The sequence below is a fragment of the Chiloscyllium punctatum genome, chromosome 25, assembly GCF_047496795.1.
Source record: "Chiloscyllium punctatum isolate Juve2018m chromosome 25, sChiPun1.3, whole genome shotgun sequence".
Taxonomy (NCBI): Eukaryota; Metazoa; Chordata; class Chondrichthyes; order Orectolobiformes; family Hemiscylliidae; genus Chiloscyllium; species Chiloscyllium punctatum.
The window spans coordinates 21,049,958-21,072,707 of NC_092763.1; the positions used below are offsets into that span (position 1 = coordinate 21,049,958).

Here is a 22,750-nt window from a genome sequence, read left to right on the forward strand (position 1 = left end):
TCTAGCAGCATTGGTGGACAGAAAGCAGAGTTAACACTTCAGGTCCAGTGACACTTCTTCAGAACTAATGGGTAACTAGGAAAAGGTTGGTAATTAAGAAGATTGGGGGCGGGGGGAAGGAGTCAATGATACTTGGAGATAGAGTCCAAAGAGCGGGAAAAATGATTGGTCAAAGGACTAAGTAAAGGCCCGTCAGGGATAATGAATAGCTGCTAATGGAGAGCATTAGTAGCTGACAATGGGTTGTGTGTGGTAACAACCCATGTGGTGACAAGGTCTGGTGTTTGAGGGTTGGGTTAAGGACATGGGAGAAGGTGCTCAAACCCTAAAATGGTTGAACTCAATGTTGAGTCTAGAAGGCTGCAGAGTAGCCAAGTGGCACTCCAAATTCAAATTCTACAGGGCCATTTGTTCACTTCAACCAAATCCCTTTTTCACTGTCACAAGGGCCTTAACCCAGAGTGTGGACTCACAGATTTTTGGAGGATGGATAAATGTCAGCCTGTCACTTAACCCAGCTCTTCAAAACTCAAAGAAGCAACAGCACAACAATTGACTTGCATCATTGAGAGGGCTAAATTAAACTCAAGCTATGAAGTAATTTACATCCCCAGCTGTTTAGACTGTATAAAGCAATCAGCCAAGTCTGTCAGTGAGGTTCAGAAAAACAAATGTTTTAACAGTTTCAGCGATTGTTTGTTGACATTTTCCCAAGGGCCATCATGGGGGAGGCAATGGCCTGTTGGTATTATTATAGACTATGAAACCATAGACCCAGGTAATCTTCTGCTGGTCTAGGTTTGAATCCTGCTGCAGCAGGTGGTGAAATTTGAATTCATTAAATACAAAATCTGGAATTAAGAGTCTAATGATGAATGTGAATCTATTGCCGATTATCAGAAAAAATCCATTTGCTTCACAAATGTCCTCTGGGGAAGGGAATTACAATCCTTACCTGGTCTGGGCTGCCTGTGACTCCAGGCCTACAGTAATGTGGTTGACTCTTGGGCAATTAGGGATGGGGCAACGAATGCTGGCCTAATCAATGAATTTTTAAAAATAATTTAAAACATCAGTCAATAAGCGTACAGAGAGGAAGGGCAAAATTGGTGAGTGGTGTCTTGGTTTGGCAGGAGTTGGCATGGGTCAGAAAGATGACATGAAAAATGAATTTGAGGCGATGATTAAGTGTGGGGCATCAAGTTACAAAATCATCCCAAAGGTTTCAGTTGAAGTATAGCAACATCTGAAGTTTTCCAACATTTGAACAAGAACCAAAAGCAACACTCAGATTTTTAACTAACCATCACAAAGTGCAAAAGATAATTAAAATGAAACATTGAAGAATTCATCCAAAAGATATAGTTAAAATTCAAACAATGAAATTGCAGTATTTACCTCAGCATCAGCCAGTATGGAGAAATCTGACTGGCTTCTGATGTCATGAAGTGGAGGAGCCGTTGTTGGACTGGGGTGGACAAAGTTAAAAATCACACAACATCAGGTTATAGTCCAACAGGTTTATTTGGAAGCACTAACTTTCAGAGCGCTGCTCCTTCATCAGGTGGTTGTGGAGTACTGATGAAGGAGCAGTGCTCCGAAAGCTAGTGCTTCCAAATAAATCTGTTGGACTACAACCTGGTGTTGCCTGATCTTTAACTTTGGCTTCTGATATAGAATTTAATTCTGTAAGCAGCTTCCTCCAGGGTAACTCGTCGGATCAGAAGTATGGTCAGAACCACATAAGGGAATGTCCCAGTGAAATAAACTACTGGAACATGGAAAGTAACTTATTAAGTTTTTTTGTATTACTGCGACAACATTTACTGTACTGGATCCAGTTTAATGGAAAACTCAGGTTTATAATCAAATCAGAGAATGATGCAGCAAACAACTGGAGAACTAATGACATGGAAGCTTTATTCTGGTATCCTATTGTAATGTAGTCCACAAGATTCAGGTCGCAGATGTGTCAGTGAGGCCATGTTATAATGACATCATTTTCAAAGGACAACAACAGCAGCCAGAGTAAGAAAAATAAGACCTAGACAATCACTTCAAATAAATTTCTTCTGGTAACAGAGATGCAAATGCACATTTACAATTGTTATCAGAAGATGATGGACATGTGGCTTAGTGTGGCGCAGTGGCTCATTGGTTAGCACTGCTGCCTCACAGCGCCAGGACCCAGGTTTGATTCCAACCTCAGACGACTGTCTATGTGAAGTTTGCACTTTCTCCCCGTATCTGCATGGGTTTCCTCAGGGTGCTCCGGTTTCCTCCCACAGTCCAACGTTTAGGTGAATTGGCCTTGCTAAATTAGCCATAGTGTTCAGGAATGTGTTAATTATGTACATTAATCAGGGGTAAATATAGGATAATAGGGTAGGGGAATGGGTCTGTGTGGGTTACTCTTTGGAGGGCCAGTGTGGACTTGTTGGGCTGAAGGGCCTGTTTGCACACTGCAGGGATTCTATGATTCTCTGAGCTGGAGAAGGCAGTAGTAATGCAATATTCACATTATCTCTGCATCTCTCTTTCTTGTTCCATTGCAGGATGTTCTGAAGTTGTTCAAATTGCTGGAAAAACTCAGCAGGTCAGGCAGCATCTCTTGAGAGAAAGCGGAGTTTTGCGTCCAGTGACCCTTCTTCAGAACTGATAGTATCTAGGAAAAGGTTGGTATACGTGCTGAATATAGGGTGAGAGGATGGGGGAGGAGTAAATGATAGGTGGAGATTGAGCCCGGAAGTGAGAGAGAGAGAGAGAGAGAGAGAGAGAGAGAGAAAAACAGTTGGGCTAACAAAGGAGTGGGTAAATGTCAGCCTGTGGAGAGTTTGCTCCCAATACCCATTGATTCAATGCTAGGGTTCCTTGATGCCATACTCGTTAAATGCAATATTAATGTCAAGAGCTGTCACTCTCCCCTCACCTCTGGAATTCAGCTCTTTTGTCTTTGTTTGAACCAAGGCTGTAATGAGGTCAGGAACTGAGTAGCCCTGGCAGAACCCAAACTGGGCATCACTGAGCAGGTTATTGCTGAGCAGGTGCTGTTTGACAATACTGTTGCTGACACCTTCCATCACTTCACTGATGATTGAGAATAGACTGATGGGGCAGTACTTGCAGCAATTGATTTTTCATTTGGTTCCAACCAGCTCAGTGATTCTTCTAATTAATAAATGGCTGTGTTGAATGATTACATTATCTCAGTCTCAACTTTAATGGTTCTGATAACCTTTCTTAATATCTTCAGTTTAGGATGGAGACTAATTATTTGGTGTGTTTCTGCAAAGTGCCCCTTGAAGATTCTCTCCTGAGGGAGCCGAAATGGCATTGCCACCTAAATACTGAAGTTCCACAAGGTGAGGTCAATGTCATTTTCTTCTTGGATTCTAAATTATTGAAATTGAAAAGTTTTATGTCCATGCTATAGACATGTCCTCAAGAAGATTCCAATCCCTTACCAACCTGTCCCAGGTCAAATTCCAGTCCATCCCTCCATTAAGATCAAAGGAGATCTCTGCTCATAATGTAGTCTCCTCTACACTGGGGAGACAAAGGCAACCATGTTGCAGAATGCCTATGTTCTCTCTGCAAAAAACATTGAGGTCTGGTTCCCTGCCACTTCAACACAGCATCCTGTTCCCTGGTCACCATCTCTATCTCAGACTTGCAAAAGTGCTCCAGTGAAGCTCCGTACAAGCTGGAAGAACATCTCATTTCTGGCTTGGGAAGTGTGCAGCCTCCAGAAATCAATATCAAGTTCAATAATGTTAGACCTGAGCACTTTCTCTCATGTCATTACCCCATACCCCTACCTATTCAACTTCACCTACAGCTCAAAACCTCCAACCCTGGCAACATCGTTGTAAATCTTTTCTGAATCATTTCAAGTTCCACAACATCCTTCCTATAGCAGGGAGACCTGAATTGAACACAGTATTCCAAAAGTTGCCAAACCAATGTCCTTACAGTCGCAATGTGACCTCCCAACTCCTATACTCAATGCTCTAACCAATTAAGGCTTCTTCACTATTCTATCTACCTGTGACTCTACTTTCAAGGAACTATAAACCTGCACTCCAAGGTTTCTTTGTTCAGCAACACTTCCCAGAACGTTAACATTAAGTGTATAAGTCCTGCCCTGATTTGCTGTTCCAAAACGTAGCACCTCACATTTATCTAGATTAAACTCCATCTGCCACGATTTGGCCCATTTGATCAAGGTCCCACTTACTTTGAAGTAACCTTCTTCGCTGTCCACTGCAATATGAACATTGGTGTAATCTGCAAATTTACTAACCGTATATCCTATAATATCAAATAATTTATATAAATTACAAAACGTAATGGACTCAGCACTGATCCCAGTCACAGGCTTCCAGTCTGGAAAGTAACCCTCCTCCATACCCTCTGTCTCCTAACGTCAAGCTAATTTTGTATCTAAATAGCTAGTTCTCCCTGTACTCCATGCGATCTAACCTTGTTAACCAGTCTATCATGTGGAACTTTGTCAAACGCCTTACTGAGTTTGTATTGTCAACTTCCATCACTCTGCCCTCACCAAACATCTTCGTCACTTCTTCAGAAAGCTCAGTCAAGTTAGTGAGATACAATTTCCCACGCAGTTCTTTAGTTTTAAGATAAAAGGAAATATCTAATTTGAAAGGAAGGGACACAATTCTTCAAGAACACCTGGCAGTAAGAGGAAGCAGAGAAAAGGAACCAGAGTAAGAAATTCATGTGATTTCAAAGCCAAGGAGCACTTCCAAATCTAGAAAACAGTTTGCCAAATGTGTGGTCGGAGATATGGCTCTAGGATTGGACTCATCAGCCACACAAGGACCCACAGAACCCATGTCTATGTATCAGGTATGACTTCAACTAGCAGAGAGTTTGACCTTGATACCTATTGATCCCAGTTTTGATCATGCTCCTTGATGCCACACTCAGTTGAATTGCAACCCTTGATGTCAAGGGCTATCACTCTTACCCCACCTCTGGAATTCAACTCTTTTATCCATGATTGAACCAAGGCTGAGATGAGGTCAGGAGTTGAGTTGTTCTGGCTGAACCCAAATTGGCGTCACTGAGCAGGTGCTGCTTGATAGCACTGTTGATGACACCTTCCATCACTTTACTGATGATCAAGAATAGACTGATGAGGCAGTGATTGGCTGGCTTGGAATTGTCCTGCTTTTTATGGACAGCAAGGAGCAGGGTACAGGTCCACCTTGCCTGGGTTATGGCACAGAGCACAGCATAGCAGACCTCTCAGACTGCCACCATCTTGGATCTTGGTTAGACGTCAGTGTTGGAACTGTACTGGAAGAGCTTGGTTAGGAGATTGGCAAGGTCTGGAGCACAAACCTTCAGTACTATTGCCAGAATGTTGTTAGGGCCCATCACCCTTTACTGTATCCAGTGCCTCCGACCATTCCTTTAAATCACATGGAGCAAATCAAATTGGCTGAAATCTGGATCTGTAATGCTGGTGACCACTGGACGGGGCCAAGGTGGATCATCCAGTTGGCACTTCTAATTGGAGGTAGCTGTGAAAGCTTCAGCCTTTTGCACTAATGTTTTGGCCTCTTCCATCATTGAGGATGAGGATGTTTGTGGAGCCTCCTCCTCCAGTGAGTTGTTTATTTCTCCATGATTGGATGAGGCAGGACTGCAGAGCTTAGATCTCATCTTTTAGTTGTGGGATTGCTTAACTCTGTTCTCTCACTTGCTGCTTATGCTGTTTGACATGCAAATAGTCCCGTTTGATAGCTTCACCAGGTCGACACCTCATTTTCAGGTATGCCTGGTGCTGCACCTGGCATCTCCTCCGGCAGATTGTGCAGGAGTGCAACTCTGCTGCTATTGATGGCCCATAGCGCTTCATGGATATCCAGTCTTGAGTTGCGAAGTCCATTTGAAGTCCGTTCCATTTAGCACAGTGATAGTGCCACACAACACAGTGGAATTTGTCCACAAGGACTATGCAGTGGTCACTCTTACTGATACTGTCATGGACAGATGCATCTGAAGCTGGCAGGTTGAGGTCAAGTACATTTGTCCCTCTTGTTTGTTCCCTCATCACCCACCGCAGACTCAGTCTATCTTTTAGGTCTAGAACAGCTCGATCACTGGTATTGCTGCCAAGCCATTCTTGGTGGAAAACATTGAAATCCCCAACCTAGAGTACATTTTGAGCCCTTGCCCTCCTGAATGCTTTCGCTAAGGGTTGTTCAACATGGAGAGTATTGGTTTATTAGTCAGTGAGGACAGTACCTGGTAATCAGCAGGAGATTTCTTTGCCCATGTTTAACCTGAGGCCATGAGACTTGAAAGGGTTCAGAGTTAATGTTGAAGATTTCCTGTGCAAGTCCCTCCCAACTGTATACCACTGTGCCACCATCTCTGCTGGGTCTATCTTGCTGCTGAGATTGAATGTATCCAGGGATGGTGATAGTAATATATGGGACATTGTCTGTAAGGTGTAACTCCATGCATATGACTATGCCAGCTCTCGCCAAATGTTAGTAAGGAGGATTCTGCAGGGCTGTTTCTGCCGTTGTCTTTTCTGGTGCCTATGTCAATGCAGGTCTGTCTTTCCAGTTTTATTTCTTTGTTGAGACTTCATTGCGATTGTCACAACTGAGTGGCTTGCTCAGCCATTTCTGTGGGTCTGTAGTCACATGTTGGAAGAGCCCTGTACTGTCCCTGCCTCAGAGACAGTGTGAGGGGAATTTTATTTTTAGTTGAAATGAGAAGGGGAGTTTCCTCTGGATTCTAAACCATTGTTGTCCCTGCCCCAGGAGTATTCGATGGGGATGGAGCAGAGAGGATTTATTTAGTTGGTTGCTTGTTCAATTAATTATTTGCTTTCTTTGATTTTGGTTGAGTTTATTTTTGTTTTGGCCCCCTGTAATTCCTGCCCAAAAGAGGTTGGTGGGGACAGAGTCAAGGTAGAGCCATTTTTCTTGTTTATTTGTTTTTGTTTTTCCCCAGAGTAATTTTTGCTTTAAAAAAAACCAAGGCAGCTTTATTTTCTATTTCAAAAGAGTATTGTGGGCTTTGCTCTGTGTTTCACTCAATGCTGTCCCTGTGTCTGATGGGGGCAGTGTAGGGGCATCATGGGTTCTTTTTCTGTTTACACTATTGTTTAAAAGAGTGGAGCTACATGTAGGCCAGACCAGGTGAGGATGGCAGATTTCCTTCCTGGAAAGGCATTTAAGAAACAGATGAGTTTTCCCAACGATCAGCAATGGTAATCAGCAGACACTTAATTCTAGATTTTCTGAATTGAATTCAAATGCCACCACCTGCCATGGCAGGACTTGAACCTGAATCCCCAAAATGACAAACAACTTATTAAACTTTATTCATCACAGTTAATTAGACTGATTACAAAATCTCTGAATCTCAGCAGAAAATAAGAGATGATGAGACACTTTAAATCACACACATTCTCATGTTTTATCATCACAGGCGGAAAAGCAGAACGTGATAGATCAAGAACTAGATGGTGGAAGGCAAGTGATCATGATGTATAGACCAGAGCTATCACATCTAAAGACCTGTTCCCTTGATCAGGAACTCTAGTGACATACGTTCCTGAGGAGTGTAGTGAATGGAGGATTGTTGGATGTGCAGGAAAAGACTCCATCAAGTTGAAGTGAGTTGAATGTTAGGTTTGTACAACTGTGAAATCAGACACTGTTACAGTGGGATAGTATTTGTCCCCCAATAACAACCTTACACAGTACCTGGATCCTCAAACCCACCAGGTGCATGTGTGAGTTCCAGGATGTAGGCATCATGACAACTGCTGGGATAGTGGACATACATTGTTAGGAAGTGGTCATGGTGATCACAGATCACCTGAGCATGAATAGAATAGAAACCCTTCCTGTTGATGAATTCCACAGTTTTGTGACACTACCCTCTCAGTTCCAAGACTGGGCAGCCAGTGGTTCCCTGCACCTAGGACTTGCCATCTATGTTCCTGAATCCTACTGCCTGGACTGCAGCACTGACCTTGCCATGGGGCGACCAAATAAACTGGTGCGAGCTTGTACAAATGGTCACTCCCTGGAAGGTGACAACTGCATCAAAGTTCAAAGCAGCTGTTGCCTTCACAGCCACTGGAAAAAGGTGGCCTCCCACTGCAGCAATCCTCTGGGCACACTTCAGCATCTGACACAGCTCCATCGCAATGATCTGGCATATACAAAGCCTGTGTGATGCTTCTCGCCCCTTATACTGAGGGACATTGCATGGGTTTGGGGGAATTACTGCTGTTCTTTCCCTCAGGAGACAGATTTTCAGATCTCCCTCAGGCCTGAAGTGCTGATGAATTATGAATCTCCCACTCCCCAAATAGACATTATTAACATAATCTGTGAGATAAACCAGCCAATTCACAAATGAATAATCAGTTCTAGTTCTATTGTTGCAGAAATCTGTGTTTTTTTCACTAGTTTTTAACTTTATTCATCACCATTCACTGACCATTCCTGAAGATTTGATTCCTTTTGATAATGCTGCTCCAGCTATCAAACAGGCCAGAACAAAACAGAGGGCTGAAAATCAAACTAGCTCCCCATTCTTTTCAATTGAAATAGAACGGCACAAAACTGTTTTAGTGAAAAAAAACAAGAAATGTAAAGAACCTTTTTAGACAAGAAAACCAAAGTTTTTGTCAAACTTCCATAGTTGTATAATAACTAAATTAATTTTTATTTTATGGAAGTTAAAATTATTGTATCGAAGAATTAAATTTTAAGTTTGATATTTTCAATGATTTTTTTTTCCTTAATTTATTGATGTTTTTCAATGTGAAGCTTTGTTTAAACTAGTCATTAAGATTCCTACAGAGCTGACTTAATATGAAAGAGTTTCTGACAGTGCTTCGCTAACTGCCTGACATTGCATTGTCAAAACTACCTGGTTTGGTCACTTTGTCTTCTATTGAGTTCATCTACTTCACCTCCTCCAGCAGTGGCCACTGATGGGAATGTGACTAATCAAAGCTAATCATGAAATGACTCTTTCCGGCAGGGGGGGGGAATGCTAGCAGGAGGGTGTTATTTGGGAGTAGGGAGGAGGGTGGACAGCAATGAGTACCGTTACACTAGCACATCAGAACCCTCCATCTCCTCCATACACGTCTTCTATCTCACCCTCCCCAACACCCCCCCCCAACCTCTACCCTTGCCATGACAGATGCTCAGACTTCCCAAATACTGAGCCTGCTAAAGTCTGTTGAAGGTCTATACAGATAGTGTTAAAGTAAACCTGCTCATGACAGGGCCCTTGTTATGTTGTTGTTTCATAACAGATCTATGATATTAATAATGTCTCTACTGAAATCAAGCAACGCCTCTCTCTTTAACCAGGGCATTCACCAACTAATCATCCCAAGAGGAGTTACTGGCCCAGCTGTCCAGGTTATAGGTGTAGCTCTCTGCAGCAATGTACTTACTCCCAGTATTAATCACTCAGACTCTGGTGAGGAATGGAGATTTCTGATCCATTTGGACAACTTTCATTGTTTGCCTGCAGCCATGTTGTATTAACGATTTCAAAATATCCATCATTAGGAGTTAGATTGCAGAGTGGGTCTGGAAAATGTGGAATGTGTTTTAGAATTTCACAGTTCTTTGAGAATATCATTAGATTGTCCTTCTCTTGCTTTTGCCAGTGACACAGCACCAACAGTGATGGAGTGTGTCTTTTCACATATCCAGCTGACACTGGGTGTGCTGAGCCTGGGTTTCCATGGAGACAAGCAGATGCACATACACCAAAGCTAGTGGAGAATGGTGGCGGATTCCTCCATCCTTCAACCCAGCTTACCGACAACTTCTGACAAACCTGCCTATTGTTGCTATGTCTGTCCATCTATTGTGATAAAGTTGCTAGTAGTTGAGAGCACCCCATCTGCCCCGGTATTGATACAAGTTCTCCAAACACAGTAATACACTCCTCCCACACCAGTCCTTCATCAAGGTATTCATTATAATATTCTATGTGACCTCTGACAATTCATTGCATGTGACTCAGGTCATGATCCAGAGAATGGTATCCTCGAGATTATGCACTTCAATTTGGTGCCTTGCTTCTCACATGCCTTTGGCATTGGTACCTGTGTAATGGGACTTCCAGCAGTTGATGGAGATGTTGATGGAGGGCACTGGGCGAGGGAGTTTCACAAGCTGATGGTGTGGGAGGGCTGCTACAGCAATGAACTGGAAGGGTATTCTTGGTTGGGAAAGGTTGGGAAGAAAGAATAGGTAGGAAAAAGGATTTCTTTAGTGTAATGTCAGATTCACATTTTTTTGGCCTTGTATTTAATTTCTCAACTTGTCTGTATTGGCATGATGCCAATGGAATAAAGAAGCCCTGCCTCACGATCTTTAGGTCATCTGAGCAATCAAACCTCATGTTACATTTCTGGCACAGTCAGCAGGATTCCACAGTGTAGGCATTGAGTCTGGCAGATGAAGTTGAAAGGTACCTAGCAGAATTGGGGCAGATATTGGAATATTTGAAGCTAGCGGAGGAGGCTGAAGTTGCTCTGGGGGATTATTGGAGGCTCAGGTATTGGCAGACACTTAGACCAAACCAGGCAGAGGACTGCCCATGTGCATTCTTCTGATGTTACAGAGGAAGGAAGCAGTGCTTCCAGTCAGGAGTGGGAGTGGGACAGATTTAGGGAAAGAAGATGATCTTGCAATTGAAGACTGTCTGAAGGACACACACCCTTGTGATGTATAGGGGTTTCAACAGCAGTGGACAGGCAGCATCCACGAAGGACCATCAAAGTGAGGTTGGAAAATATTTGGAAGAGATATTGATATTCGTAGAAGCTGAATTCAAACATGTGTCGTGCAGAGATAAAGAGAGAGAGAGACAGCTGCAGTTAACTTGCAAAGAACTGATGTCCAGTGGAGTCTGAAAGGGTGAGATCTGCAAGAGGTATAAATCACAGTAAGCAGAAAATAAACTCAACACATAGAGACTTCCATACAGCATGAAGAGATTTTGAGGTCCCAAGGTTGAACAGGAGTGATGTGAGACAAATTGAGAGCAAGAAGCAGTCAGCTAGACTAAACTTGAACAGATTTCAACAGAAAACTAAAAATGTAGAGCAGAGTGACTAAAAAACTTGAAACTGTATTTGACGTATTTCAGACTCCCACTGAAATTACGATCTTGTCATTTACATAAATGATTTGGATGTGAACATAGGAGGTACAGTTAATAAGTTTGCAAATATAGTGGACAGCGAAGAAGGCTACCTCAGAGTACAACTGGATCTTGATCAGATGGGAAATGAGCTAAAGAGTGACAGATGGCGTTTAAGTTAGATAAATGTGTGTTGTTGCATTTTGCAAAGGCAAATCAGAGCAGGACTTTTACACATCATAGTAAGGTCCTGAGGAGTGTTGTTGAACAAAGAGACCTTGGAGTGCAGGTTCATAGTTCCCTGAAAGTGGATAGTGAGGAAGATGTTTGGTATGCTTTCCTTTATTGGTCAGAGCATTGAGGATCAAAATTGGGAGGTCATGTTGCGGCTATACAGGACATTGATTAGGCCACTTTTGGAATATTGTGTGCAATTCTGGTCTCCCTCTTATCGAAAGGATGTTGTAAAACAAGAGTTCTGAAAAGATTTACAAGGATGTTGCCAGAGTTGGAGGATTTGCGCTACAGGGAGAGGTTGAATAGTCTGGGGCTGTTTTCTCTGGAGCTTTGGAGCCGGAGGGGTGACCTTCTAGAGGTTTATAAAATCATGAGGGGCATGGATAGGGTAAATAGACAGATAAGGTAAAGTCTTTTCCCTGGGGTGGGGGAGTCCAGAACTTGAAGGCATAATTTTAGGGTGAGAGGGGAAAGATTTAATAGGGACCTAATGGGCAACATTTTCACGCAGAGGGTGATGCGTGTATGGAATGAGCTGTTAGAGGAAGTGGTGGAATCTGGTACAATTACAACATTTAAAAGGCATCTCGATGGGTATATGAATACGAAGGGTTTAGAGGGATATGAACTAAGTGCTGGCAAATACGACTAGATTAGTTTAGGATATCTGGTCTTCCCAGCTACTTTCCCCCCACTCCTACCCTCCTATTTACGTCTCAGCTCCCTTCCCCCCCCACTTCTATTCCCAATAAAGGGCACCTGCTGTTCTTTTTCAGCGCCACATGTTTCAACCCATCTTCATGTGTGGCAAGTATGACTTCAATCACCAGACAGTTTGCCCCCTAATACCCATTGATTCCAGTTTTGCTTGGGCTCCTTGATGCCACACTCAGTCTAATCACCTCACCTCTGGAATTCAGCTCTTGTGTCCACGTTTGAATCAAGGCTGTAATGAGGTCAGGAACTGAAAAACTGGGTGTCACTGAGCAATTGCTACTTGATAGCACTGTTGATGACACCTTCCAACACTTTACTGATGATCAAGACTAGACTGATGGGGCGGTAACTGACCAGGTTGAATATATCCTGCTTTTTATATACAGGACACACCTGGGCAATTTTCCACACTGCTAGGTAGATGCCTGTGATATAATTATAGTGGAAGAGCTTGGGTGGAAGAGTGGCAAGTCATGGAACACACATCTTCAATACTCTTGCTGAAATGTTATCAGGACTTGTAGCCTTTGCAGTATCCAGTATCTCTATCAATTTCTTGATTTCACATGGACTGAATTGACTGGTATCTGTAATGCTGGGGACCACTGGAGGAGGCCGAGATGGATCATTCACTCAGCACTTCTGGCTGAAGAATGCTGCAAAAGCTTCAGCCTTATCTTTTGCACTGATGTTCTGGGCTCTTCCATCATTGAGGATGGAGATAGTTGTAGACCCTACTCCTCTAGTAGGTTATTGAATCCTCCACCGCCACTCACGACTGGATGTGGCAGACCTGCACAGCTTAGATCTGATTCGTGGGTTGCAGGATTGCTTAGCTCTGCCTACCATTTGCTGCTTATACTGTTTAGCAGGCGGTAGTCCTGTTTGTTGGCTTCACCAAGTTGACCCCTCATCTTCAGTTACGCCTGGTACCGTGCCTGGCATACCATCCTGCACTCTCCATTGAACCAGGGTTGATCCCCTGACTTAATGGTAATGGTTGAGTGAGGGATATGCCGGGGCATAAGTTTATAAATTGTGTTGGAGTACAATTCTACTGCTGTTGATGGCTCACAGTGCTACATGGATGTCCAATCTTGAGTTGCGAGATCTGTTCGAAGTCTATCCAATTTAGCACATTTGCAGTGCCACGATGGAGGTTATTCTCAATGTGAAGGTCAGAATCCATCTCCACAAGGATTGTGCAGTGGTCACTCTTAGTGATTTTGTCATAGACAGATGCATCTGCAGCTAGCAGATCACTTAGGATGAGGTCAAGTATGTTTTTCCCTCTTGTTGGAGCAAGTCTAGCAGCTATGTCCTTTAAGACCCGACCGCCTTGATCAGTTATGCTGTTACCGAACCACTCTTGGTAGTTGACATTGAACCCTCCACCCAGAACATATTTTGTCCTCTTTTTAAATACTGTTTCAAGTGTTTGTCAACGAATCATAGAACCAGTTTACACCCATGAGTTCCAGCAGTGTTCTTATAATGGGGTCTCATCCAACACAGAAATGATCAATTAAATGTATCCAGTAAATACCAGCCTGAAATTATAATGAGACATGAGCTTTCCAGAAAACCACAGCAGTCTCATACACAAATTAGGTGATTTCTGTGACATAAAAGTGGAGTGCTTCTATTCAGGTACAATCTGAGCTTGGCTAGGATCTCAGGCTCTGTATTTAGTAACAGGAGATGGGGAAGGATCACTCAGCATCATTGCACATTCTCATATAAATGGTAAAATAACTGCCATCAAAAATCACAGTCTTTCTTTATTTCTGAATAATTTGAAGTTTTTGACTTCCTAGTTACAACTAGCAATATATAAAAACTCAGAACAAGTTATAAGAGCAACTTACCTGTGTTACACTCACAAGGCCAAACAAATAAAACAACACACAAATACCAAATGTTAGAGCAAAGCGCTTTGATTGTAGTCATTCCAGAAACCTGTCCAGCAGCCCTTTTTATAATTTTTCTGGGAAAAAGAAAATTGTTACCTGCAATCTGTAATTGATTAATAATTTACACAGTACCACTGCAACCCGACCTGGAGGTACCAAAGCTCAGAAGACCAGAGGGGCAGATGGAGACACATTCCATTTTATCATGAGTCTTCTCTCTCAATTAGTGGAGAGACTCTCAGACTGTTAACCTTTTACAGCAGTCAAACCTGAATATATCACAAGTCTCATTTGTGGTTAAACATGTTTGCAATAAGAACAGAGATTTGACAACGTAAGATCTGTGTTCAATGACAAACAATTGAGATATGGCCAAATATGAATTGACTGGGGGAGTCAACACAGATTTATTTTGGGTAAAGCATGTCGAAGAAAACCTTATTGAACATTTTACAAAAATTAACATGATAGATACGAGAGTAGAGATGGACTTCCAGAGACATTTAATTGGGTTCTGCTCAAGAGTCCATTCAGAGAAATGTAAATATATGCTATAGGAGGTACATCTCTGACATACATCAGAAATTGATTAGCAAGTAGGGAACTGAGAGTAAGAATAATAGATAATTACTGTAGTTGATAGGACGTGACTACATGTTTTCAACAAAATCTGCACTGGGTTATCAATTTTTCACCAGTAACTGAAATGAATAAATGCAAAGCCATATATTAAAGCTTGCTGACAACATTAAGTTAGGTAGCACAGTAAGTGGTGCTGAAAATTGCAAGGAGTCTTTATTAGATTAAATGAATGGGATTGAGCTCAATGAGACAAGTTTCAATCATCGCCTTTGGACTTAAGATGTATTTATCCCAGTAATCTTTTAATGATGAGGTAAGTAAGAAATATGGACGAGAAGCAAGACTCAAGAGTGCAGACAAAAAAAATCATAAAAACATAATAGACAGGTACAAAAAAAAAAGTTTAAGCGAATCTTATCTTTTATCTCAATGGGTTCAAATAGAAAGCAGTAAATGTTATGTTACAGTTTGACCACAACTGGAGTTTTGGGTCCAATTCTGTATTCTGCTCCTCTGGAAGGATTATATTAAACTGGAAGGAAGTCCAGCGAAACTTCACCGGACTTAGATCAGGGAAAAAGTAAATTTTATCAGAAAATTTCAAAACTGAGATTGATAGACTGAATTAGACAAGGATATTATTTCTATACTCCTGTACAAGAGTAGTGAAAGAGGAGAGTTGGAATAGGATTAAAGAGAGAACTGAGCGAGAGCAATGTAGGAATGAGACTGAGTGTGACTGTGTGGGAGGAATCCTGAGAGGGAGTAGTGAGGAGGTTTCATATCATGGATGGACATCTGAGATCTGTTACATGCTATTCCTGCCCCTTGTAGGATCTTCAGGACACTACATTTTGTCTTGGGGTGATAATGTGTGTATAGAGTTGTCTCCTGCTGCTCCATTTCAAGCTTAGGATTTCAGAGTCTGTGTGAAAACTGGAGTCACTGTGGATGGTCAGGCAGGATGAGAGGTTTCTGGGTCATACATTGCAGAAGGTAATCATCTCACAGGCAGTGAGGGGTCGTCTAAAAATCTGAAACCATCTAGATGAGCAAGAAGAGACAGAAAATTCAGAAGTCCTTGAGGGATGTGCCACTCCCAAACAAATATTCCTTTAGAGACTGTTGGGTGTGCACAATGCATGCTTCACAGAGAGGCCCAACTCCCATCTAAGGACTAATCTAATTTGTTGACACATTTGGGGCAATGTATGCCAGTTATATGACCATATAGCAAAATATTTACTTGTGATCTCTGTTGCCATTGGCTCAATGCTATTTGTACAAGGTAAAAATATGGCAAATGTCAATAGTTTTTGGTGTGTTAGTAGTTGATTATTTTTTCAGATTGTAGCATGATATTTTACTAAAAATATGAATGCATGTTTGTAAACAGCTCCACACATGCGATTGTTTCTATGGAATTCATTGTTTCTGTTCAGAATGTGAGTTGAATGAGTGGGCATGGAAATGCAATGAATGAGAAGAGAGTATATGAGGGTCCGTGGCGTATGGGTGTTGCTGATGTGTCGATATGGAGTGTTTGCAGAGCCATTGGGATTGACTGGGTGGGATGAACTGGTATGGAGATTATAAAGGAACATGGGGTGGTACTGAGTGGTATTAAGTTCAGCCAGACTTCTGAGGTAATGGGTTTAGGCATGAGTTGCATTGAATTGGCATGCTGGGGTTGGGAGGGCAAGAAGTGAGCCCAGAGTACCTGAAGTATGATTAAACAACAAGGATGCATTTTAAATGCCAAAGGCCAATCTTTTCAAGGATCTATCTCAGCACTGGGCAGTTCACGCTGACACCTCTGAACTGTATTTGGACGCAATAATCATGAATTCACCCCAAGCCCATCTTCCATGACAAAAGTGAAAACCATGTAATTCTAGGCACTTCCTACAGAGGCAGGTGTTGCATGATGGAATATTAGAGTCATAGACGCAGAGAGATGTACAGCATGGAAACAGACCCTTTGGTCCAACTTGTCCATGCTGACCAGATATCCCAACCCAATCTAGTCCCACCTGCAAGCACCCGGCCCATATCCCTCCAAACCCTTCCGATTCATATACCCATCCAGATGCCTTTTGAATGTTACAATCGTACTAGCCACCACCATTTCCTCTGGCAGCTCATTCCATACACTGCACTTCAGTAACAAAAACAATCCAAGCCATTATATTTTTCAAAAGGAAATTAAGTAAAGAGTGAAAAGAAACAATGAGAAAAAAATCATGAGAACATAAAGAAATTCAATTTGGATAGTTAAAAGTTGTTTATAAAGCAACAGTGGAACAGCTAACTGTGCTGTGTTAGTGACATCCTCCTGTAATTTGTATAAACTTTATTGCTTTGGTAAGTATATTGAAAATTGAAACAGTTCAACTAAGTTTTGCAATAAATTTTCAGGAATAGAATAAACAGAACATTTTCTGTAAGCTTTTCTAAAGTCCTCTGAACTTTAATGTAATTTTTAGCACTTTTAAAGCAGCCCCATTCTCCACTAACACGACGAGCAGAGAATTGATACACAGGTGGATTGACATTTATCCAATTATTCACCAATAGTATTTATCATCTTCTATTGTAATTCCAACCCACAAAGAGAATGATTTTAAAATGTCATTCTTACCTAAAGATGAAAACAGATTGCCAATGTGAACAACATGAGGGAAAATAAAATGGACCATAAAGGTGCCCACAGCAATTGTGCAGCAAACTCAGGATACACAATGAAAGCCAAACCAAAGCCTGAATTATGGGTACTTGTGATATGGTAAAACTAACTGTGCTGTAAGGAGAGGATAAATGTCCCTCTATTTTAACCAGGAGACCACTCTCAAAACATGCACTATTGTGAATTTTCTCTTTATCAATCCATCCTGGGTCACCATTAAATAATATTGTCAATTCAATCAAGATTTGCACTGTGGAGAGATTTCCAATATGTTATCTTCACAGTGTGCATACGTCCATAACTGTACTGATACAAAATATTATTTACATTTTTAAAAAATTTGGGTAAGGTTATAGATGAAACATCTGTGAAGATGGCTAGTGATAGGGCACAAGCCCGAGGAATATCTGCAGCTAGGACACAGGCTAGTTCCAAGACTGCCACAACCGAACATGCAAGGCCGTCATGGAAACTAGCATTATGGAAACATGTAAAGATTAATAGGTTGGAGAAGTGAGCGATCTTTTATTTTCCTGCTGTGTAAAATGTTTAGTCTGCATTGAGGTTGGTGAGGTACCATGACTATATGCTGGGCAATGTACTGTATAGTATCAAAGTGGAACAATTTCCCTTCAAACTTTATAATCCTCTTGTGAAACTTGTAACTCCTTTCACCATATTGGGAGCCTAGAGAGCCAGAGCTTAGGCAATAAATTGCACTAATTGCTTGTATTGACATAATTTGAATATCATATCATATTAACATTTATCAATGTTGTTTCAAACAATTTATGCCTGAAGCATTCAATGGCCATTGTTGCTTTACTAACAAATCCTCATTGCAACCTTGACCAAAAGAATTCAGTTAACCTGAGACCTGCACAATGCCCACCTACAAACCACCCCAGCCCACAACTCAAAACATTTTGACTCTGAGATTATATCCCCTCAGTTGGACATTTACTTAATTGACTTAGTGAAATTTTCTTGTAAGACCTCACAATATTTAATGAAACTCCAAACCTCTTCAGGACCAATCTCCTCTAGTCTGTCAAAGTCAGTTTAGTTTATTCTGCAGCAATAACGATCGGATCCAGACTTTGCCAACAGAATAGAGAGGTTGTGGTTTGATGAAATAGGAACATGTGAAAAAGGTACAGGAATCATCCATTCTGTCCGTGACCCATCTCCACCATTCAACTAGATCATGCCTGATCTGCCTGTTACCTCAATCCACATTCCTGCACAACCCTGATAACCCTTTCACTCATTACTTAACAAGAACCTGTTGAACTTGACCTTAAAAAGTATGCAAATTCAATATCTGCACCATGTATTCATGAAGAGAGTTACAAAGACTGTCAATCCTTTGTGAAAGCAAAAAAAAACTTATTTTAAATGGGGAAAACCTTATTTCTGAGACATAGTTCTCATGTCTTCCATGAAGACCTATTGGGATCTTAAATATGTCAGTCCAGCAGATAGAAACCTAGCCTGTCCAATCGCTTTCAGGGTGGCATGGTGGCTCAGTGGTTAGCATAGCTGCCTCCCGGCACCAGGGACCTTGGGCAATTGTCTGTGTGGAGTTTACACATTCTCTTTGTATCTGCGTGTGTTTCCTCCAGATGCTCTGGTTTCCTCCCACATTTCAAAGATGTGAAGGTTAGGTAGATTGGCCATGTTAAATTGCCCATAGTGTCCATGGATGTGTAGGTGAGGTGCGTTAGTTAGGGGTAAATATAGGATAGTAGGGGAATGGATCTGGGTAGGTTAATCTTCAGAGGGCCGGTGTGGACTTGTTGGGCCGAACAGCCTATTTCCACACTGTAGGGATTCTATGAAGCTATCTTACACATGCCAGGTGTTAGATTGAAAAGCTTACTCTACATTGATTCCAATGCATTTACTTCCTCCTTAAATAAGCTGTCTAGACACAGGCAGTCTCACTAATGCCCTGCATAACTAAACTATAACCTACCTCCGTTTGTATTCAATACCTCCATAATAAACTATAACATTCTATTAGCTTTGTTATATACATGCTAGTTTTGCATATTAGCTGTTTTTGTGGTTCATGCAGTAAGACAGCAACATAAGTCTGCATTTTAGAACTCAGAACGACACCATCATTTAAATGAGATGTTTCTTTTGTATTCTTCCTATCAAAATGGACAATCTCATATTTCCACATTATACTCCATTTGTCACATCATTATCTACTTACGTATCCTAGGTATTTCTTTTTATAGCCCCCTTATGTCCCCTTCTCAGCTCATTTTGCTACCTATTGTGATGATACTATGGCTTTAAGAGGTGCATTTTATTTTGTTTTCTTTTATGAAGAAAGGTTGAGACAGATGTACACAGCAGTTTCCTTAAAGCCAAGAAAGTAAACAGCTACCGAGGCCATGAGTATTTTTAAAAGTTGGAACAACAGAAGTAGCCCAAATGCCAAAAGAGAAAATGCTGGAATATCTCAGCAGGTCTGGCAGCATCTGTAAGGAGAGAAAAGAGCTGACGTGACGTTTCGAGCCTAATTGACCCTTTGTCAAAGCTAAACAAAGGGGAGAAATAGGGAGGTATTTATACGAGGCTGAGAGAAGGTGAGTTGTGGCTCCAGAAGCAAAGGTACCAATAAAGAGATGACAATGACAGTACATAGAGAGATTCTAGGGAGATTAGGAGCTGTGAATGACCAAGGCTGAAGCCAGTGCTGTGTGACAAAATATGTGGGGGATGGAGGGAGGGGTGAAGCAGAGGCAAAATGGAAAACAGGGGAGAAGGGTAGCAAAGGGGGAAGAGGAGAGAAAAAGGTGGGGAGCAAGAGAAAGAGAGACAATCAAGAAATAAGAGGTACAAAACAGTGAAAAAATTTTTTAAAAAAGATAAAAAAAATAAATGAAATAAAATTATCTGAAGTTGTTGAATTCAATGTTGAGACCGGCAGGCTGTAACGTGCCTAATCGGAAGATGAGATGCTGTTCCTCTAGTTTGTGTTAAGCTTCACTGGAACATTGCAGCAGGCCAAGGACAGACATGTGGGTATGGGAGCAGGATTGTGTGTAGAAGTGGCAAGCCACAGAAAGGTCCGGGACCTGATTGCGTACAGACCGAAGGGTCAGTTAGACTCGAAATGTCACGTCAGCTCTTTTCTCTCCTTACAGATGCTGCCAGACCTGCTGAGATTTTCCAGCATTTTCTTTTGGTTTCAGATTCCAGCATCTGCGGTAATTTGCTTTTATCCAGTGTTTAACCCACTGCCACCTCTCTTCCAGGAATGCCTACCCTGAAGAAGTACTGCTCTTCTCTCCGACAGGATTTTCATTTCTCTCTCTCCCCCGTCCACCTTCACTGTTTCCCTTCTCTTTCTGTGTTAGACAAGATATTTACTAAGACTCACTTCCACAGCCATATTTCCTTCCTCAGTGACTGTCTTCGCCTTCGACTTACTCCACTTGGATTTCAACTCCAATTCCACCCTGCATGCAGCCTCCAGGATTACAGGTACTTGTACAATATACAACATTTTTCTAACTGCTGTTCTCGCCGCATCCTAAAAGCCACACTCAGGGCCACGCGTCACCACATGAAAGCACTCGACACCTCTCTCCAGCAGCACCGACTTACTCTCTCTCAAAGCTGTCCAGGTCCACAGTTTCATTTCATCCTTCGACGCCTTAACTCCAAACTTCTCCTGTTCCTTGCAGATGTTAAGGAACGCAAGCTTCAACTTCTCATCCACACCCCTGCCCACCCTGTGCCTTCCAACAGTCCCAATCCCTCGATCCCCATCTCTTCCAGCCTCAGCCCTTGCTGTGTGTTCACCATACCCTCTGAGCTTCCCTCTCTGAGCTGAGCGTGCTGTTCTCAGCAAAGGACTCAGCTTTGTACCCTTATGCCCCCACCTCAATGAATTCTGGGCTCGACATGATGCTGAGCTCTTCTTCTGTCGCCTTTGCCTTCGTGCTCACTTCTTTGGGCAAGAGTCCACCCCCCGCTCCACACCTCCTTTCACATCCCTCCAACATTCCACCTCTATTTGGACACCCCCGCCAGGACATTTTCCTGCCCTCAATCTTTTCATTGACAATTGTCAACAGGACATTGACCGCCTTAATTTCTCTGCCCCTCTTACCCATTCCAACCTCCCTTAGGTCCAACCCCAACCTTGTCATCAAACCTGCTAACAAAGGGGTGCTGTTGTTGTCTGGCATACTGACCTCTACTTCGCAGAGGCTGAGCGCCAATTCTCAGATTCCTCCTCCTACCTCCCCCTGGAGCATACTACACCACTGAGCATCAAGCCATCGCCTGCAACACGGTGACCGATCTCATTTCCTCTGGATGCCTCCCCCCTAACAGTTTCCAACCTCACAGTCTCCCAACCCTGGATACCCGGTTCTACCTACTCCCCAAAATCCAAAAGAAGGACTGTCCCGGCAGACCCATTGTGTCAGCATGCTCCTGCTCAACTGAACTTATTTCCTCCTACCTCAACTCCATCCTCACTCCTCTGGTTCATTCCCTCCCCACCTACATCCAGGATTCCTCTGATGCCTGGTGACACATTGACAGCTTTCAATTCGCAGGCCCTAACCACCTTCTATTCACCATGGATGTGCAATCTCTTTACACCTCCATCCCACACCAAGATGGCTTGAAAGCTCTTCGCTTCTTTCTCGAAAAGAGGCCCGAACAATCTCCATCCACCTCCACTCTCCTCCGCCTGGCTGAACTTCTTCTCTCTCTCAACAACTTCTCCTTCAACTCATCCTATTTTCTCCAAATCAAAGGTATAGCAATGGGTACCCTCATGGGTCCTAGCTATGCCTGCCTTTTCATGGGGTATGTGGAACATTTCTTGTTCCAGGCCAACCCGGGTCCCCTCCCACAACTGCGACATCGGTACATTGATGACTATTTTGGTGCGTCTTCATGCTCTCATCCTGACCTGGAAAATTTCATAAACTTCGCTTCCAGTTTCCATCCCTCCATCACCTTCACCTGGTCCATCTCCGACACTTGCCTTTCTTTCCTTGACCTTCCTGTCTCCATTCCCAGCAATAGTCTGTCCACTAATATCCATTACAAGCCCACTGACTACCACAGCTATTTGGACGACAGCTCTTCTCACCCTACGTCCTGAAAGGACTCTATCCCTTTCTCTCAGCTCCTTCGCCTCCGCCGCATTTGTTCCGATGAGCCCACTTTCCAAAGTGGTGCTCTTATTATGTGCTCCTTCTTCTCCAACCATGGCTTCCCACCTACAGTTGTTGACAGGGCTCTCGACAGTGTGCGGTCCATCTCCCGCGCCATGACCCTCACCCCCTCCCTCCCCTCCCAGAACAAGGATAGGGTCCCTTTTGTTCTCACCTTTCACCCCACCAGCCTTCACATGTAAAGAATAATCCTTCACCATTTTCGCCAACTCCGA

The 22,750-nt window shown here is 42.6% G+C and overlaps 1 protein-coding gene across 1 annotated transcript in view; it reads right to left on the reverse strand.

The window, feature by feature from the left end:
- Positions 1 to 8,202, reverse strand: part of LOC140495619 (sodium- and chloride-dependent neutral and basic amino acid transporter B(0+)-like) — a 67,514-nt gene extending 59,312 nt beyond the window's left edge. Inside the window, exon 1 of the mRNA XM_072594618.1 lies at positions 8,029 to 8,202. Coding sequence (XP_072450719.1) covers positions 8,029 to 8,202 — 174 coding nt within the window. The remainder of the gene's footprint in view (positions 1 to 8,028) is intronic.
- Positions 8,203 to 22,750: the final 14,548 nt, after the last annotated feature.